The sequence below is a fragment of the Amphiura filiformis genome, unplaced genomic scaffold, assembly GCF_039555335.1.
Source record: "Amphiura filiformis unplaced genomic scaffold, Afil_fr2py scaffold_57, whole genome shotgun sequence".
NCBI lineage: Eukaryota > Metazoa > Echinodermata > Ophiuroidea > Amphilepidida > Amphiuridae > Amphiura > Amphiura filiformis.
This window is the reverse complement of record NW_027305521.1, coordinates 259,152-278,784: the sequence shown is the minus strand read 5'-3', so window position 1 is coordinate 278,784 and position 19,633 is coordinate 259,152. Positions and strand designations below refer to the sequence as shown.

Sequence of the window (19,633 nt, the reverse complement as noted above, 5' to 3'; positions counted from 1 at the left end):
ATTTATCTTGAAATCATCCATATACCACACCCTAAGAAAATCATTATATAAGTGGGGTCATTAAAACCCTTTTCCATCGCGCGGATATAATCCCATCCTCCGAGGAAGCGAAAGTGAAAGAACAAAACCATCTCAAATCAGCACTAGGTACCTGTGGGTATCAGAACTGGACATTCGCAAAAGCCCTCAAAACTTCGGATTCCGTCACCACGAGGAGCACTCGCCCTAGGAATATCACTATCACGTATATAGCAGGTGTTTCGGGGCAACTGAAGCGGATTTTCGGAAAATACAGCATTCCGGTATCCTTGAAACCCTGCAATACGCTGAAGCAGAAACTTGTGCATCCAAGGACAAACCCCACGACATAAACAGAGCAACATCGTTTATGCTGTACAGTGCAAAGATTCGGACCGTGTAGACTCGTACATAGAGGATACAAAACAACCTTTGCACAAACGCATGTACCAACATCGCAGACCCAGCTCATCAGGGGTCAACGACTCTGCTGTATATTCCCACCTCAAGTTTACCAACCATACTTTTGAGGACAAGGAGGTTTTAGTGCTCGACAAAGAACACAAGTGGTTTGAGCGAGGGGTCAAGGAGGCCATATATGTCCGCCGCGAGGAACCTTCACTCAACCGAGGAGGGGGACTACGCCACAACCTGTCAAGGGCCTACGACGCAGCCATCAAGCGAGTTCCTCGACGACTCTCCCGTGACGTCACTCTGACCGAGTCATGGGTCAACACTTCAGCGCCAGCCTATTAGGCCTGACGATGCGTCTGGGATGAGACGTGATACTGTAGCCGACTCAAAACAGTAAGTCCAGATGATCAGTTCGATACTTAATTTTAATTAATTTTTCTACCTTTTCACAAATATATAACTGCTCTTACTATATATATCTCGTTTTTATCATTCTGCATATGGAGAATCATATCCTTACCTTTTGCATCAATTATATTGTTTTGTGATGACAAAGGAGAGGAATATTGCTTGCTTCGTCACAATGCAAAATGAAATGTTGATTCCTTACCCCCCCCCCCAAGTTTTTCATCGAGCATGAACAAACACCCAAACGACTTAAGGGATGGGGTATGAACGTTTGGACAGTTTATTGTGGGACATTAGAGCACATCAGACATATCGAATTGCATTCTGAATACGAAGAAAAAAGTCTTCAATATGAAAGGACAAAATTTTCAATTGATCGTCGGCTTATCCTCCCAGCTACATACACTTTAAGAATATATCATTAGATTTATAACAATTTGTCATAAAATTTGTATTGTCGTGAATTTCAAAAAATAAAAATCATTTGATATCAGAAAGACATTCTTCGTATTCAGAATGCAATTCGATATGTCTAATGTGCTCTCATGTCCCACAAAAAATACTGTCGAAACGCTCAAAACGCTCATTACAGATCCCTTAAGCTAATCGTGAATCCATAATTCGCGCCCATTTTAGTGAGAACATTTTTATCCAGGCACCTTATCCGAGCGAACCTCGCTATTCCGAAGGTTCACTATTCCGAAAATTAAAAAGGTTCTCTATTACGAAGGTTCTCTATTCAGAAAACAGAAAAGGTTCTCTATTCCGAATATGAAAAAGAGTTCTCTATTCCGAATATGAAAAATGGGTTCTCTATTCCGAAACCGAAAGAAGGTTCTTTATTCCGAAATAAGCCACCGTGTTCTCTACTCCGAATATGAAAAATAGTTCTCTATTCCGAATATGAAAAAAGGGGGTTCTCCATTTCGAAATCTAAAAAGGTTCTTTATTCCGAATATGTCGTTGTTGGGGGGGGGGGAGGTCATCATGTTTGTACAGTAAAATAAAAATATATACTTTTTAAAATGCTCTTGTAAAATACGTCCGAGATATGTCGACATTTAACTTGGGAGTAAAGTATAGTCACTTCCTTTCATATTTAAGAGAAAATCTGGTGAAAATCGCATGTTCGGAGAATCTTTAGTCGAAAATCAGTATTGCCTAAATTTTGTACAGAGCCAGAATGTGACGTTTAATATTGAAAATTGTGGTAAAAATGGCTTAGTAGGACGAGAGTTAATATTGTTATGTGATGAAAAATTATGAAAACGTTCTTGATGTTTTTGTTTACAAACATTATACCTAATATTACTTTAAGCCTTGAACATTATCTCTTACAATCACTGTTTAAATCAAAATTAATTTCCAAAAATTTAAAATATCATATTCTTACCAATTTCAGTGGAAGTTCAGGATCACTGTCCAAAGCTGACCATAGCTTTTTGCAGGCCTCAAGCAAATCATTGCAGTCGGAATTATCTTTGAGATCAAAAATAATTGGTGCATAACCCATAGCAGCTCCGTGGAAGCAAGACACTCGATCCATTTCCAAATCGGTTTCTCCCGCTTGTATCATAGCTAAATCCACGAACACCTTGAGCTCGTTGACATCTGTAGCAATGTACAATACCAACCTTAAGGGTTGTTATCCGACATAACAAAGCACTCTTATCAACCCAACACCTTACCCCGGATAAGGTAAAAATCTGATAACAAGAGAGTGGGTGAAGCCCACTATATGTTTATACAATTCTAAAAGTGTTCTTAATTATTGCATCCGCATGGCTTGAAAGGCAATGGTTTGAACATGAAAAAGAAAGAAAAGATAAACACTAATCACCTCCTTGGAACAATTTCTTTTATGTATAAAAAGTCCGACTTTCAGTGGCGTAGCTAGGGATTGTAACGCCCAATTAATGCTAAGGCTATATAATGGCGCCTCCCCCATTCTTGAAACAATTGCGAGTAGGGCCTACCATTAATTAATTTTGGTTATATCGAAGTTGAATATTGCTCTTAAAATGATCTTTCAAATGATTTTGTGCTAAAATTCGCTTAAGAATTAAGGTCATTTGGTAGCTGTGACCAATACGTTTAAAAATATAGGACTATTAAAGAAGTCTACAACATGTTACAGATCCGCAAGACTTATAAACACGTAATATTTACACATTCAAGTTCTTTTGTAATATATATAAAACTTGTTTATTCATTTATTAATGTTTTAATTTGACCCTTTTCTAAAATAAAAAATAGTTAACAATCACATAAATCAATAACTTACAATACAAGACAGGACAGTTCTCGAAAAGAAAACTTATTGATCATATTTCTAGATAAGTAATCGGTTTTGGAATACATGTTCGAATGGTGAAGGTTCTGTTCTCATTAGCAGGTACACTCATTGACGTGTCTTGTAGGGTAGTTGTGGATTTCTGAGTGCTTAGTAAAATAACCATTGAAGGCATTTAGAAAAACAAAACAGCCACTTTCTTCAATTAAATCAAAATCAAATCAAATTTAGTTCCATGTCATATTACAAACATTAAAATATACATGTAAGTTACTATGGTGTTTATATTACATTATTTAATGTGGAATGAAAAAATTAGATAAGTTGTTTTGTTATCATGACATGGAGGAGCGTTCGAAAGGCCAAAGGGCCAGCAGTGAACGACCCCTTTCTTAGGTTACGTTACCTTACGTTACATTACCTTACATTAAATTACAATTTAAATTAACTTTACAACAAACTTTAAAAAATAATACCTTAAGCCTAATAGATGATATTACAGATTATATTCAACTAAATCAACTGAAATTGCAATATATAAACATGAATATGAAAAGCCTGGACCCACGAAAAAATAGCTAAATACTTCTCCTGACTTTTAAATCTAGTAAGACATGGTGATTCCATTTCTAAAGTGTGATTTGAACATACTAAGAGTTTTAAAAGTTTTGGCATCAAAAGAAAGATTATTCCAATGAATGGGGCCGGTAGTTCTGACACCTTTAGATGAAAAAGTAAGTGGTTTTATTTCTAGCCAGTTGGTAATTATTGATATATCTTGTACTGTAATTATGGATGTTTTGCATTAAATTGAAGTAGCTACTGAATAAAATAAGAATGTGAGAATCACACCCAAATCTACCATAAGTCTATGGTGAATCGATGTAAAGAATGGAGTGGACGTCATAGAACTGGCCTACTCTAGACTCAGTTATATAACGCAACAGTTTGCCTCACATACCACGAATGGCATTTTAAATTGGTGCATATTTTTAAAGAACATCTTTTTAAGAGTATTTGATGAAAAATTAGTTATTGAAAAATAAATTGTGAATGTTTTATTTCATAATTCTTTGTCAATGACGGAGTGAAGTACGAATGAGTAGTGAGGATAAAAATCTTGATTTGTAATTCATTCATGCATGTAAAACATTTGTCACTTTTGAATGACAAGCCAAGGGTGTTTACCGATTATTTGTATGCCTATATTTGACCCCCGAACGTAAAACTGTTGCCGTTTTGTTAATTTAGCTTTTTTTCCCTCTAATTATTTTCTCCACATTTTTTTAGAAATATTAATATTTAGAATATGTCACAATATTGAGAGATATCAAGCTTTCAAATTGGGTATAAAGTTCTTCTTGCATCACCTTATTTAATTTTACCCTATTAAAATTAAAGCATATTTTTAAGGAAATGATTTTGAATCTGAATACACATTGTTTCTTGTATAGACTCCTCTTTCTATATTTTAATGGAGTTATTTATGACACGTGGCTACCAAAACAAACACATAATGTTTAAAGGTTTCCACAGCTGTTGAAGATCCGGGGGAACAACCATGGCTACATAAATAGGGTTTCATAGAGTGCATTTTATAATTGATTAGTTACAGGGTATAATAAATTCGGTAAAGCAAGTCTACCTTTGATCTCTGCGCGCATCCATTTGATGAACTCTGGGGCTTTGGCCGCTTCTTCTAAACATCTTAGCTGTTTGAATCCTACTTGCTCCACTACTTTGGAGGCTGCAATCACGCCCTGATCTATTTGTCGTAGTTCTTTGTTCTTGAAAGATGGCTGTCCCTGTCAATAGCAAAATATATATTGAGGTAGTGTTATTTTATGTGAGAATGCTACTTTACACGTAAAAAGCGTGTGCGATTTCAAGATAAATAAATAAATCAATTTTACCATTTCAGAAAGTGTCTTCAGTGCCTCGAAGTCGCCTCGAAGATTCAAAGAATCCTTCATTGACAACAAATGTTTTGCCATATCTGCTTGTTGCTGAATACCGCGATAGCTAAAAATTTGGTGAGACCTCGTTTCGATCCAGCCTGTGTTAGTGTTGTTGTAGACATCTGCAAGTGTGAAGAGTTCTTTTCGTAGAACAATTGCCTCATTGAAATTATCGGTCAGATACTTGTCAATGTCGCCTAGCTGCATTGTTTCATCGGCGACCTTTTTGAACAGCGTTTTCAATGTATGGTCATAAACTGGCTTCCACATGTGATTTGCTACGTCATCCAGTGATGTTAGTTTAGTTCCCGCTTGTTTTAGCAGAAGTGCTTTTTCATTCCATAAGGAGTGGAACAGTAGACTCTTGCTGCAAGTGTAGAATGGTTTCAACATGGCCATCACCAATGGTGACATGTTGAAGAAGGTCAACTGGGGCTTAAAACCCTCTGATGGCTTTGCCGCAGTTCCCTGGAACGTAATGGGATTGCAGATATCACTCAGTCGAAGGGCTGTCCTTGTGATAGCCATCCTATCATCCAACCCCTTCAAGGGTACATCTATAGTATTAAAGATAAACAAATGCCACATTATTTAGCTGTCATTCGTTTACTGTTACTACTTCACTAATTCATTTCTAACATAAGAATAATGTTTTGATTGTCGGAGACATCCTTTAATGAAGCGACCTCGCTCAGTTTCTTTTGTCATGAATGAGCGCATCCAACCAAATATTAGGACCCAGTCATTTTTACACAGAAAAAAGGGGCCCAGTCAAAAATATGGTAATAACATTAATAAAATACATAAAACAACGTAATTATGTTATAACAGCATGATTTATTACTCGGAGTTTCACGCCTAAAACGGCGATCATCAGATAAATAGCTGAACACTGAACTGTAACTCCAAAACAAAACAAATAAATTCACAGCGTTGAAAGCGTACGCGTCTTCACTAGAAAAGCACGACAGCTCGCGCATGTTTAAAAACGAATGACACAGTATATACGCACGCATGTTTAGCGAAAAACGCGATGGGCGCAGCAACTACGCATGCAATGAAGTGCGTAATTATTTCTTTTCATACACGCACGCACGCAATTTTGAAATGCGAAAAACAAATGTACGCATGTTTAGCGAAAAACGCAATAGGCGCAGCATATACGCATGTAATGAAGTGCGCAAATTATTTCTTTAAAATGCTGAAGGCGCAGTAGGCGTAGCAACTACGCAAGTAATGAAGTGCGCAATTTATTTTTTCTTTGCGCGGCTTGGTGGTTTTTATTTATTTATTTATTTATAAGATTCGGCCGAAGCCAGGCTAATCCCAATAGTGCTCAGAGGCTACTAAATTTAAGGGACGCCATCCGGGTATGACGGGACAGGGATATGGGAAGAGGTCCGATTCGGCATTTTGAGATGAGTTCGGTTTTATTATTGTGGGTGTTAGGCCCTTTCGCACGCAGTATTTCTAATTTCTCTTCAATGCATAGGTTGCATTGTCCTGAGTCACGTCTGTGTGTGTTTGATTCTTTCAAGATTTCCCAGTAGATAGAGTAGTTGCTTCCTTTTCTTTTAAGTTGCCATACATATTTTGAGAGTTCTGTTTCCTTCTCATATTTGTCATGTTTGAATGATTTGGTGTGGTTGTTGAACCTCTGTTTAAAGGTTCCGCCTGAAAGTCCTATATAAGATTTAGATTCTGTATTCGAAGTTACACTGGCTTTATATACTAAAGCACTAGTCATGCACTTTCCACGGAGGGGCAGGTTTCTTTGACTCTACAGTTGCAACTTTTTGTTGATGGCACTTGGTTGGCTTTTTTGGTGATTTGTGAGTTGTGAGATTTGATGATTGATTTCATATTCTTCATACAACTGTAGCTGATTTTCACCGTGTTCCTGTTAAATATTTTGTTGAGTTTGTGTCCACGCGGGAAGTGCTTGGCCAGAAGCTTGATGAACGTACTCCCTACATTTGATTTCACGGCTTTGTTGTACGGAGGGTTAAACCAGGTGACTTTTCTGGTCTGGTGCGGCACCCCGATGTAAGTTTATTTCAAATATGCCTTCTTCACTTTTCCCTCATACACGGTCTTTATTAGAGTTGTACGAGACCCCGTTGGAAATAATATGAAACAGGTGTCTAGGCTTTACGAACTCCATTTCCTAATATATTCCTGAAATATGTTGGTGAAAAGTTAATTGACCTGTTGATCGTTTTTCAAGATAAATACACGCCACATGCGAACATTTGGGGTATAATTGTCCCTCTCAAGAAATATCATGGGCATTGGGAGCACAAACAGTCATGGACAAAAGTTTGGAATATTTTTATTTTTGTATCAAATGCAGTTTTCAAGCATATCAGGAACATATTTATTTTTCTGGAGTAGCGCTCAGTTGAATTTAATTGAAAGATATGAATGTCCTTTGATGTTTACATCACACGGTTTGTCAATTAAACACATAATTACCTGAGGAAGCGTATTACAATGGAAGGATCACACAATCGCAGCACTTTTTGGCGGTCTCTTTGTATCACAAAATGAGATTAAAGTCACTAGCAAACTTAATTGCTTAAACAAAAACTTCAACTCTCACTGTGACATGTTTAGATAAGTCTCTTGCTTGAGAAAATACAACTCAATATTTGGTGTGTCCACCCCTTGTCAGCTCAATGTCACGTTCGCGACGTGACATTCTCTCAACCAGGTGTGCCAAGGTTCCTTGTGGAATATCTCGCCAGCAAGCAATGAGGGCTTGTCTAAGTTCCTGCAGGGTGATTGGTTGGTTGTCCATGTTACCTATCCTGCGGAATACTTCTGCCCATAAGTTCTCTATAGGGTTTATATCCGGGCTCAAAGCCGACCAGTCCAGGTGTTCTACATTCTTATTTTCAAGGAATTCATTCACACGTAGGGCTCTGTGCGCCGTGGTGTTGTCATCTTGGATCACGAAATTGTTTCCGAAGTCTCTCCTTGCAAACGGAAGCATAACTGTATCAAGAGCATACAGGTATTGGTCCTGGTTCATGTGTCCTTCTAGCATGTGGAGGTGTGATTTCGGCCTGCCGTGAAACGCTCCCAATACTGTGATTCCCCCACCATCACCCTGGATTCTAGGAAGGATACAATTCTCAAGTAGGGCTTGACCAACATGTCTTCGGACCTTAAATCGGTCATCTTGTCTGTAGATGAGGAACCAGGCCTCTCCACTGAAGATCACATTACGCCAGTGGCCTACTGCCAAATCCCTATGTCTCTGTGACCAAAGAAAGTGCGCATGTCGATGTCTTTGCAGAAGTATCGGCTTTCTTATTGGTCGTCTTGCGCGAAAACATGCACTAACCAGTTTATTGTTTATAAGTTTCCTGGTAACAGGCGCGTTTATGGACCTCAGCCATTCTGTTCGTAGCCGAGATGCAGACTTCGTGCGGCCATTGCGGCAGTCTCAGGAGAGATCGTTCTTCCCTGGTGGTTGTCTTTCGGGGCCGACCTGACCTTGGTGTAGGTGTAGTAGTTCCGGTCTCTCGACGTGTCTTCAACATTTTGGAGACTGCATCTTATAATGTTTTTACCAAAGCAGCACCAATATCCTTCTGTTTGGGCGTATAAGTCTGCGCTCAACTTGTACTCCATGATCAGAAATATCATAATCAACAGACAGATGCAACAAAGTAAAGCTGGTTTCTTCACACCGTAATGCAAAAGCCAATATAACCTAATGAATCATATCGCTATAATAAGTTCGAAAAGGATGCCTGATGGTTCATTGATCAGGCATAAGAAGCAATTGTTCTACATTAGGTATTGTGTGATATGGAATGGTACGTAAGACCTTGCCAGACACCCGTGATCCATTTTGCATGGCTGACGGGTCATTGAAGATAAGAAATCTGCACTTAAAAAAAGGGTTATGCAAAAAAATATTCCAAACTTTTGTCCATGACTGTACAATCATTACTATAAACCCGGACATCTAGTTTTTGAACCTATACATTTCTTTGTAACGGTGAGATTTATAGTTGCCAATATTTAAGTGTAAAGTAAAACGCCGCTACGTCACTTCCGCTCCGACTACCTTAAATTAATGTAAGTTTGATTTTTAATAATAGTTTAATAAATTTGATTTCAACCTGTTCTTAAGACGTCCACTCTATATAGGTATTAATACTATGTCACACACTTACCTATCTCGGTTGTTCTACAGGTAATGAGGAGATGGCCGACTAGAAGCTTATGATCTTCAAACGCAGCGACTTCATTCTGCCTTATGTTGATAATGTCTTTGAGGTTTACAGATAGATCTCGCCAATATTTAACCTTGTAGAGACTAAAAAGATCTGTGAATTGTGTCAAGTACTTCTTGTGTGTGACGATCTTGAGCTTTTCCAATGTAATTCCACCTGAGATAATTTCTGCATACGCTAGTTGTAGGCATGAGTATGCTTCCTCTATATATCCTCTTGCTTCTTTGGTAAATGCTTCCATAAGTTCTTGCGTATCTGAGATTTAATGTGGATATGAAAGAAAATATACAATGATCAGTATTGTGTTAGCCGCAGTCTGGGGCCCTCATATACTTAGTGATTGCGTTGCGCGAGCAGTCGAGCGGGTAGAGCGAGGCGTCCAACCGAAGCGCCTTAGTGCTAGTACACTAAAGCAGCATATCAGCAAAATAGGGGGTATTTAATTGGCAAATGCTGACAATTCTATGTCAATATTTAGTGTCATTAAAAAGGGTGTTTGAAATTCTAGTCATTGAAAACCACAAAAAAGGGGTTTTTTTTGGCCAAATTTTGTTCTCGATTTTGCATAAAAAGGGGGATAAATTTAATGAAAAATCATTGCAAAGGGGGTCTTTGAACGATTTGGTAACTCTCATGGTTACCAACTTTTGTGTTGAGTTGAGGAGCCGGGCTCAGTGTCCAATGCGCGGATTTAGGGTTTCTCTACCGGAAGTCAAATTGTGCCGAAATTTCTTCCCACAATGCAATATGAGTTTTGCATAACAACGGAGATGGATTAACCTCTGAACTGTATCTATTGTTATGCAAAACGCTTATTGCATTGTGGGAAGGAATTTCGGCACAAATTGACTTCCGGTAGAGAAACCCTAAAACTGGATATTGGCTGGAGGCGAGAATATTTTTGTAGAAAAACAATGTAAGTAAAACAAAATTAATATTGTTTGTAATATCTAATTTAGACATTTCGAATAATTTGGAAGGTTTTCAACATTTTTAACGTGAAATTATGGTGTTGAAAAATTAGCCCAATTGTCGAAGAGGTCTTGATTCTTAAATTAACCAATTCTTTAATTTAAAGGAATTTCCCATGTTTTAAAAGAAAAGGTAAGTTAAATGCATTATTGCGATTTTCCAAACGTAGACGTAGGACGTACGTTTTTACGTACGTTAACACGTACGTTTTTACGTACCTATGTATTGCAGTGAGGCCACATACTTTACCAACGCTCGTGTTGTGGCGCTATGTCCTATAGTCAGTCATCTGGTGATTTATTTTGCATGAAATCAGCCCGGGGTGGTCGGTGGGGTCAGGGATCAATAAAGGGATCTTAATCCTCTCTAAGTCATACATAAATTCGCCCAGTCTCATTTCCCTAATATTAAATTTAAAAAAAAAAAGGAATTTCAGTTCGGCACAGGTGGGCCTCGTTCGGTAGCCATATTGAATTTTAAACATATAGGCTATAGGCAACTCCAACATTGATCGGGTATAGACCACTTGACATGTGACGTCATTGCCCGGCAGTATGCGCGCGAATTCTGACAATTTCCATTGTTCTTTGCCCTGTAGTGTGCGTACGCATCGTAGTTTGCTCATGGCACGTGCATTTCAAATCGCCCACCATATTTCATATCGTACAAGAAAGCCATTGAACAGTGTAGCGGTTTGTTTGAGCATATCGGCTGACGAGTCCCTCGCCTTTGTTGATAAACAATGATTTCATATTAGCATAATGACAGTGCTCATCAGTTAATAGCCACTTGGTGAATAGATGGGCATTATCAGCTATCAAAGAGATGTCTTATGCAGCTGCCAATCACGATAGAGGCTTGAAAACATTTTGTTATAAACCCAAAAGTGATGTAAGGACAAAACTGTGCATGTTGGTACTTGATTGTTTGGATTCTTATGTTGAAAATCCCTTGTAGTAGTATTTTTTATGTGTAGTGTATATTGTTTATAAATTATACAGAGGTCTATACTTTGAATTTGTGTGTAAATAAATAAATAAATAAATAAATAAATAAATAAATAGCCGATCAGGAATTGTGCATATATGCATAAATATATTTGAACGTGTTCCTAATGTTCCTAAAATATCTGAGCTAAAATTTCCTTGCCCTCCCCCACCCAACTTTCGACCTGCAAAAAAAATGCTTGCCTCCCCCCCGTTGACCTGCCAACCTTACCAAACTTTGCCCTCCCCCGCTATAATACTTCACCACCTCGGGGATACACAAAGTTATTGCATCACCCCTCAGCTGTACAAAAAACACATGATATTTTGACTATAACATCCGTAGAGAAACACTCGTTCTCTACGTTTCCTTTACCTAGACTCGAGGTAAAATCGAAAATTTCCACGTGGAACCATGGTGGAACGTACGTTTTAATGCTACGTTGAGTCCAAAATGTCAAATCGCAAGGTCATTTTTTATACGCAAAGTATCACACACATTTCAATAGACAATCTCTGCGTATGAATATTGCGTTTAAATTTAGTCCAATTTTAACACATCGCTGTACCTTTATTATAATGATTTGTTACAAACAAAAAGGATCATAACAATAATTAGACTTTCCTTCGTATGTTCATTATCTTTGACTGTCTTTAACATAATGTGAAATGGACAAATTTTGTGCATTTTCAACGATGTATCTACGTCGATTTTGCACGTGGAATATCTTCAAAAATAGCTAAATACGTGACCTCGCTTCGATACAGGAGAGTGGTTTTGAATAGATCAACGTACGTCCGATGTCTACGTTTGGAAATCGCAATCTCTCTAATAGAAATGGGCGGATTTTTTTGGAATCTTTACAAAACTACATTTCTTTCTTATAGTATCCACGTGCGGTATCCCTGCAGAGCAACATCAGGTACTTAACACACACGTGTCATACTTTCAAGGAATTATCTATAGAAACATTGGATATGGTTTCAATTCTGGAGTGAAAATTAATCAACCGTAGTCGGCAAGGCACATCACATCAAAGGCTACTTTCAAGTAGATGTGTAACTACTTGAGAATAAAGGACTATGAATAGGTGCGACAGGATAACCTACGGGATTATCTCAAGGATATAATTCCGTTCTTCCTCCTTTTTTTTCAACTTTCCTGGCTCAAACAAACCGTTACACTGTTCAATGGCTTTCTTGTACTATATGAAATATGGTGGGCGATTTGAAATGCACGTGCCCTGAGCAAACTACGATGTGTAAACACACTGCAGGGCAAAGAAAAATGGAAATTATCATAATTCGCGCGCATACTGCCGGGCAATGACGTCACATGTCAAGTGATCTATACCCGATCAATGTTGGAGTTGCCTATAGCCTATATGTTTAAAATTCAATATGGCTACCGAACTGTCATGTGGTCCATTGGATTAGTGCGCGGGACTTGAGTATTCTGTATGTAGCAGCGGCGTGGGTTATTTGTTTTTTTAATTTAATATTAGGGAAATGAGACTGGGCGAATTTATGTATGACGTAGAGAGGATTAAGATCCCTTTATTGATCCCTGAACCCACCGACTACCCCTGGCTAATTTCATGCAAAACAAATCACCAGATGACTGACTATAGGACATGTGTGGCCTCACTGCAATACATAGGTACGTAAAAACGTACGTAAAAACGTACGTCCTACGTCTACGTTTGGAAAATCGCATTCTCTCTAATTAAAAGGGTCGGAAAACGTTTCTGTGATAATTGTTTATCCCGGATTTGTTTTAGTCTTAGGCAGACGACCAACTGAGCTAATCGGTTTAAGTAATAGTACTAAGTATTTTTGTGTATTACAAGCTATTGCAATGGAAATAAAAGTGTTTAAACCAGGAATTCACTGTTTTTATGACATATTCACGGCTGTGTCTTTTTTCTTACAGGTTCTATCTTTCTTTACCTAGCCGGGACACCGGCTAGGTCTTGTGATGCTATCGGATCTTTCTTCTTCTTTCTTCTTCTGGCAACAAATTTCAAAATGCTTCTTCTCTTACATGTTACATCCTACAATGACGTCACTTGCACATATGCATCGGCTATATCCAGTGTCTATAGGGTGTTCACAGATTTGGGGTCAAAGGTCATTAAGGGGTCATTTCCGGTATAAAACCATATATCTTCAAAATGCTTCTTCTTCCACAAATTACATGTGATGGTGACATGCTTAGGACATGTGACTTGACTTTAGTCGGTGTCTATAGGGTGTTCACAGATAAGGGGTCAAAGGTCATTAAAGGTGTCATTTCCGGTCTGAAAGCTGAAAATATTCAAAAAATCACTGTTTTTACAAAATACATCGCATAGTGTTGTCATTAGCACACATGCATTGCTACTAACTAGGGTCTTTGGGGTGTCTACAGTTTTGGGGTCAAAGGTCATTAAGGGGTCACTTCCGGTCAAAAACCAAAAATCGTCAAATATGTTCATTTTTTTTTAATCTCAAAACGTAACCAGACCAGAGTGACATAAACTTCATATATGCATTAGTGTTACTTGATGTATGCACGGTATTTTTATTATTTTGGTCAAAGGTCATTTAGACGTCATTTCCGGTTTGAAGCTAAATAACTTCAAGAATTTTTATCTCCATAACTAAGCATAGTAGATTTTTAAAATTTAAACTGTAACAATGCATTTTCTCGGTGTATATGAGGTTTTTTTTATATTGGGGTCAAAGGTCCTTAAGGAGGTCAAACGTCAAATTTAAAAAAAATGTTTACAATTACGGAAAAGTAGCTGTAGCTCAGCCTATGGAAGACGGATAAAGCCCCTACATGCTACAGTGATGCACCAGTAATGGTGTGAGATGTCCATAATAGCCGGTCAAAGGTCAAACTTTAAGACTGGCATTTCCGGCCCCGGCTAGGTCCAGATCTGTAGCCAGATCTAGTTCTTTCTTTCTTTCTTTCTTTCTTCTTTCTTTCTTCTGTCAACCATTACATTTGCTCTCGCACTCACATGCTTACATCGCTTTTGACCTACCTTGGTCACCATGCTCCTTGACCGTGCCCCTCCATGTCACATGAAACTTGTTGGGTCAAAGGTCACGCAGGGGTCACAGGGGTCAAAATTACGTAGGACAGAGACGCCACTTGCACACATGCATTGTAATTACCCAGTGACTATAAGGTGTACACAGATTTGGGGTCAAAGGGCATTAAGGGGTCACTTCCGGTATAAAACGAAAAACCTTCAAATTTTTTTTATTAGCTAAGTAAAACATGGGACAGTAACGGTATGTTCACATATGATCTGCAGTCACCCAATGTATATGTGGTATTTTTTTTATTTGGGGTCAAAGCTCATTAAGGGGTTACTTCCGGTATAAAAGAAATACCTTTAAAATGCATCTTCTTCCACAAATTATGTAGGACAGAGACGCCACTTGCACACATGCATTGTTATTACCCAGTGTCTATGGGGTGTACACAGATTTGGGGTCAAAGGTCATTAAGGGGTCACTTCGGTATAAAACGAAATTTCTGAAAAAATTTCTATTAGCTAAGAAAAATATAGGAGAGTGATGGTATGTTCACACAGGAATTATGCCTACCCAATGTATATATGGTATTTTTTTATTTGGGGTCAAAGGTCATTAAGGGGTAATTTCCGGTATAAAACGAAATACCTTTAAAATACATCTTCTCCCACAAATTACGTAGGACAGTGATGCCACTTGCACACATGCATTGTTATTACCCAGTGTCAATGGGGTGTACACATATTTGGGGTCAAAGGTCATTAAGGGGTCACTTCCGGTATAAAACGAAAAAACTTTATCAGCCAAGAAAAATATAGCACAGAGACGGTTCATTCACACATGAATTGATGTTACTCAGTGTATACGTGGTATTTTTTTTATTTGGGGTAAAAGGTCATTAAGGTGTCACTTCCGGTCTGAGACAAAAAACCTTCAAAATGCCCCTTCTGCCACAAATAACATGGCAAAGTGATGCCACGTGCACACATACATTGACATTAGCCAATGTCTATGGGGTTTTCATATATTTTAGGGTCAAAGGTCATTAAGGGGTCACAACACGGCTGTGTTCGTGGTCTTAGACCACAGCTAAGTCTAGTTGGTGTTTTTTCTGCTTTCTGTTTAAAATTATGTTAAATTGATTAATATCTCACATTCTGTTTAAATGAAAACTTGTAGTAGGTTTTATTCATGAATATTTACATAATAAGATCACGAGTTTCATCTGAGCTAACATACTGTAATTTCATCCACCCTTGTATGTAGTCTTCAGTCTGAATTATTAGTCCTAACAAGTCGCTTTACTCCGTTACTTATTAAGGTAGGCAGCGTTATTTTTAAATTGAAAAAAAAAAAAAAAAAAAAAGTGTGCACGCATTCGAGTCTTTATGATAAGGATAATGAACTGAGTGCAATGCATTAGTCAAGATAATCGCACGCGCCGCGTGGAGTTATTGCACATTTAGCTCGAGAGCTGATAGGCTCGAGAGCTAAATGCAATAACTCCATGGCAAGTGCGATTATCTTGACGAATGCATTTGCACGAGTACGTCATTATCCGTCACATAATTTGAGTGTATTAAAACAATAGGCAATATTATTTGTTGCATTCATTATATTAGTTTGAATATTAAGTAAAATATCTTAAATTTTAAAAACACCGTCAGGTCATTGACCAGGTAGCATTTACTAGTAACTGGTCAAGAAAATCAATCACTGTAGAAGTTAGCTATCAATGGTATCGATTGCGCCATACGTCATACTTTAGTAACTTATTCACGCATGGTTTGTAGCCAATTGACTTTATGTTGTGATCATTTAATATCGTGGTTCCGAACACAGCGAGCACTGAAGCAGTTGACCTAGAAACAATCGATTTTGACGTCCCACTACATGTAGTACTATGGTGAATGGAGAGGAGAGAAAAAACTTATATCTAACAAAACACGTTTCAAAACGTAAAAAGGGGCCAAGTTTTAAAAATCATTCCTGTGTGGCTTTTCACCCTTTTTTAAACTTGGTCCCATTCAGTAAAGTGGTACCGTAATAACATGAAGAATGAGTCCTAATTTCTACATGCAACAATTAGGTTTAAGACTGTTCGAAAGCGGTGCAATATGACGTAGGCTATGTATTATCAAAAACATTTGAAGGTTTATGTTTCATTATATTGCGTGTTCATAGAGAGTAGTAGAGTATTATATATACTTAGCAAATTGACTGTCTGTCAACCTGTTACATATTATAGGCCCTACATCTGTACATAAGGCGCAGGATCGCACAAGACGATGAAGAATTTAACAAAGTGAGTATTTGCTACTTTTGCTTAAATACATTATAACGTCTTTACGGAAAAACTTCAATCAAGCACGAACATTAATTAATTTACTCTACAAAATGAACACCGACAACTAAGAAAACAAACAAGTAGCCTAAAGATGACTTCGTATGGGTCTTTAGAAACTTTCATAAATGGGACCAAGTTTAAAAAAGGGTGAAAAGTCACACAGGAAAGATTTTTTAAACTTGGCCCCTTTTTACGTTTTGAAACGTGTTTTGTTAGATATTAATTCTTTTTTTGAGGTAAAAAGATATTGCGCGGTAAGCGGTTCTTTGTAGACATGCGAGGCGAAGTAGTTGGATATCCATATTTCGCGGTTAATGGTTCTTTGTAGCCCTGCGGGGGCAAATAAGTTGGATATCCATATTACGCGATGAGTGGTTTTTGAAGCTTCGAGGGGCAAACTAGTTGGATATCCATATTTCGCGGTTAGCAGTTTTTTGTAGCCCTGCGGGGGCCTATGTTCGATATCCTCATTTCGCGGTTAGTGATTTTTAAACGACCCGTAACCACCCCAATCAGCTGCATGGGGTAAAAGAGTTATTTAGAAAGATAATAGCTGAACCCTATAGTTCACCAGGGACTGGAAACGACATATTGATGACTATATATAGAATGCATTCAATAAACCCATACTCTAGCTAAAATACAGGTTTACATTTACTATCTTACATTATCTTGCTGTATTTCAGCTAGAGCTCCAAACGACAAGCTTCCGGGTTTTTTGGAGAACAATACTGTTACGTAAGATGAAGAAGAAACCCGCCTCGGAGCCCGCCCTACTCATTATTTCATTGTACTTATTGCAATTTGCCTCCACACATTACGTAAACAACACAAAGCTTTTGTGAGGATTAGTGAGTGGATAAGAAATTGACAGTGGAGGATACGAAGGACACGCCGATTGTTAGTTGCCAATCATGAATTGCCGCAACGTATTAATATTTTACTGCATGGCATTCCGCAAACACCAAGACAAATTATGCCGTATTTTTCCAAAGATCATCTCATATGAAGTAAGCTGAATGCGATCTGTACTTTTGTAACATTCCGATCGCTTTTGATCACCTATTATCGGCGAATTTGCTTGAAAACACGTGAGTTCATGTTGTGTAAGCATAATTAGCATAGACACAAATGAAATTACGATGCAATACAATGCAATTTGAATGCGCAGCAGATCTATAGAAATAACGTTGCCCGGTTTTATGCAGAATTAGACCCTGTCTGCGCCATCCGAACCATAAACACACGCATTATCAGACAACGAATGTTCCATTTCCTCATAGCTTCTCACGTTGTACACACGTCAGTCGAATTTGGCGGTGTTGGTTTGTTAGCCCTCCAAGTTATAACATCGTTCACTTTATGTTGAACATTTTGTGTAATAACATAAAGATCATTCTGATCAGTGTGATGATATCATTTCAAGAGGTCACTTCCCGATTAACATGATTAAGTTAAACACATTCCAGTTTGCGAGAGGTTTATAATGAATAAATGAATAGGTGTTATTATTTCGAATTATAATTATTTAGGGAGAGTGTTTTAGGATTTTGTTAGAAAAGGGATGATTGTTGATCATGTTTATTTTATTGTTGCATGTATTTTCCTTTCATTTCCTGCAAACCTAATAAAGATATTTTGATAATTGAAAATAGTCTGTATCATAAATAGTAGAGTTTGAAAGAGTCAACAAGCGTCAGAAATTATAATTTGCCATGGAACTTCGGTCATATTTTATTTGAAATATAACTGGATGTTAGGGTCTGCATGCATGGTATACATAGTATGATAATATACAGACACTGACCTTTCCCTAAAACTATTAAGCAGCAAGTTGTGTATCACACCCATCATGGGTTCGAACCCCTTTATTGTATTTTATTGTTAAACCTGAATAGCGTGATTACTTTTGAATGAGCGGCAGCACACATATTTTGTTTGAGGATAGCTCAGCACACATATTTTGTTTCAGGATAGCTGGATCTATCTCCTTTTCCTCACATCTTCTCTGTAGTACAAAGCTGTCTTTTTATCTAGTGTTTAGACAATGTTTACTCAACCATTGCCAGCAATGGATGTTGCCATTTTTGACGACTTCTAACTTTTGAAATGCCCAAAATGAATCAATAAAACCGTGTGTAAGATATTTGCGGGGATTTTTGGGCGCGATTACAAAAAATTAGAAAATAAATGGGCCCTGCATGAAATTATTGATTGGCTCCAAACAAAGAATTTGAACCGGTGTCCTTCACCGTAGTTATGGCGGAGTACAGTCCATTCAATCAAATGTTGTCATCAACCTATTTGATCGTAGTGCATGTGTGTGACACGAACTGTCACGGTAGATTGCAATCATGCTTTTGTTGAATGCATTTGAGTAGTCTGCCATATTTACGGGATGATACGTCACATGCAATGCCTCTATAGATTCTATAGAATTTAAGTATGATATATTTTCGATGGTAATATATTTTCACTTTCAAAGTTTGTAGTTTTCATAATTGCAATTTCTGTATATTATATAAAAAGCGGGAATAAGTCTATAAATGTAAGAGTATCGGATCATTTTGAATGTTAATAAATACGAAACGCCGGCGGTAGACACCAGCGATATCAGGGATTGCCGCGATTCCTGCAGTAGCTTTTATGAATAGAATACAATAGTGGATACAATAGCGGATACAATATAGCGGAACAATAGAGCTCTCTTACGGGTAAATAAACCTCGTCGCGTTTTGCTAAATTTCACTTCTTCTTTTTCATGAACTAACCGTTATTTCATTAAGTATCCGTTATTTTTAAAACTTGGCAAAACCTCGACGCGAGGTCTTTAATATCAATATCAACTGGACTTTATAGTTCCACAATTTAATTTTTAATTAATAGAAGCTCGATTATTCTCATTTGATGTTTGATTTATTTGAGTTCATTAATCATAATTTATGGCAATGATAGTT

The 19,633-nt window shown here is 37.7% G+C and overlaps 1 protein-coding gene across 1 annotated transcript in view; it reads right to left on the bottom strand.

Moving 5' to 3' along the window:
• LOC140144471 (E3 ubiquitin-protein ligase rnf213-alpha-like) overlaps window positions 1-19,633 on the bottom strand; it is a 70,593-nt gene that overhangs the window by 36,817 nt on the left and 14,143 nt on the right. Inside the window, exons 7-10 of the mRNA XM_072166282.1 lie at window positions 9,282-9,596; window positions 5,047-5,648; window positions 4,779-4,938; window positions 2,234-2,451 (exon numbers count right to left, since the gene is read on the bottom strand). Coding sequence (XP_072022383.1) covers window positions 2,234-2,451; window positions 4,779-4,938; window positions 5,047-5,648; window positions 9,282-9,596 — 1,295 coding nt within the window. The remainder of the gene's footprint in view (window positions 1-2,233; window positions 2,452-4,778; window positions 4,939-5,046; window positions 5,649-9,281; window positions 9,597-19,633) is intronic.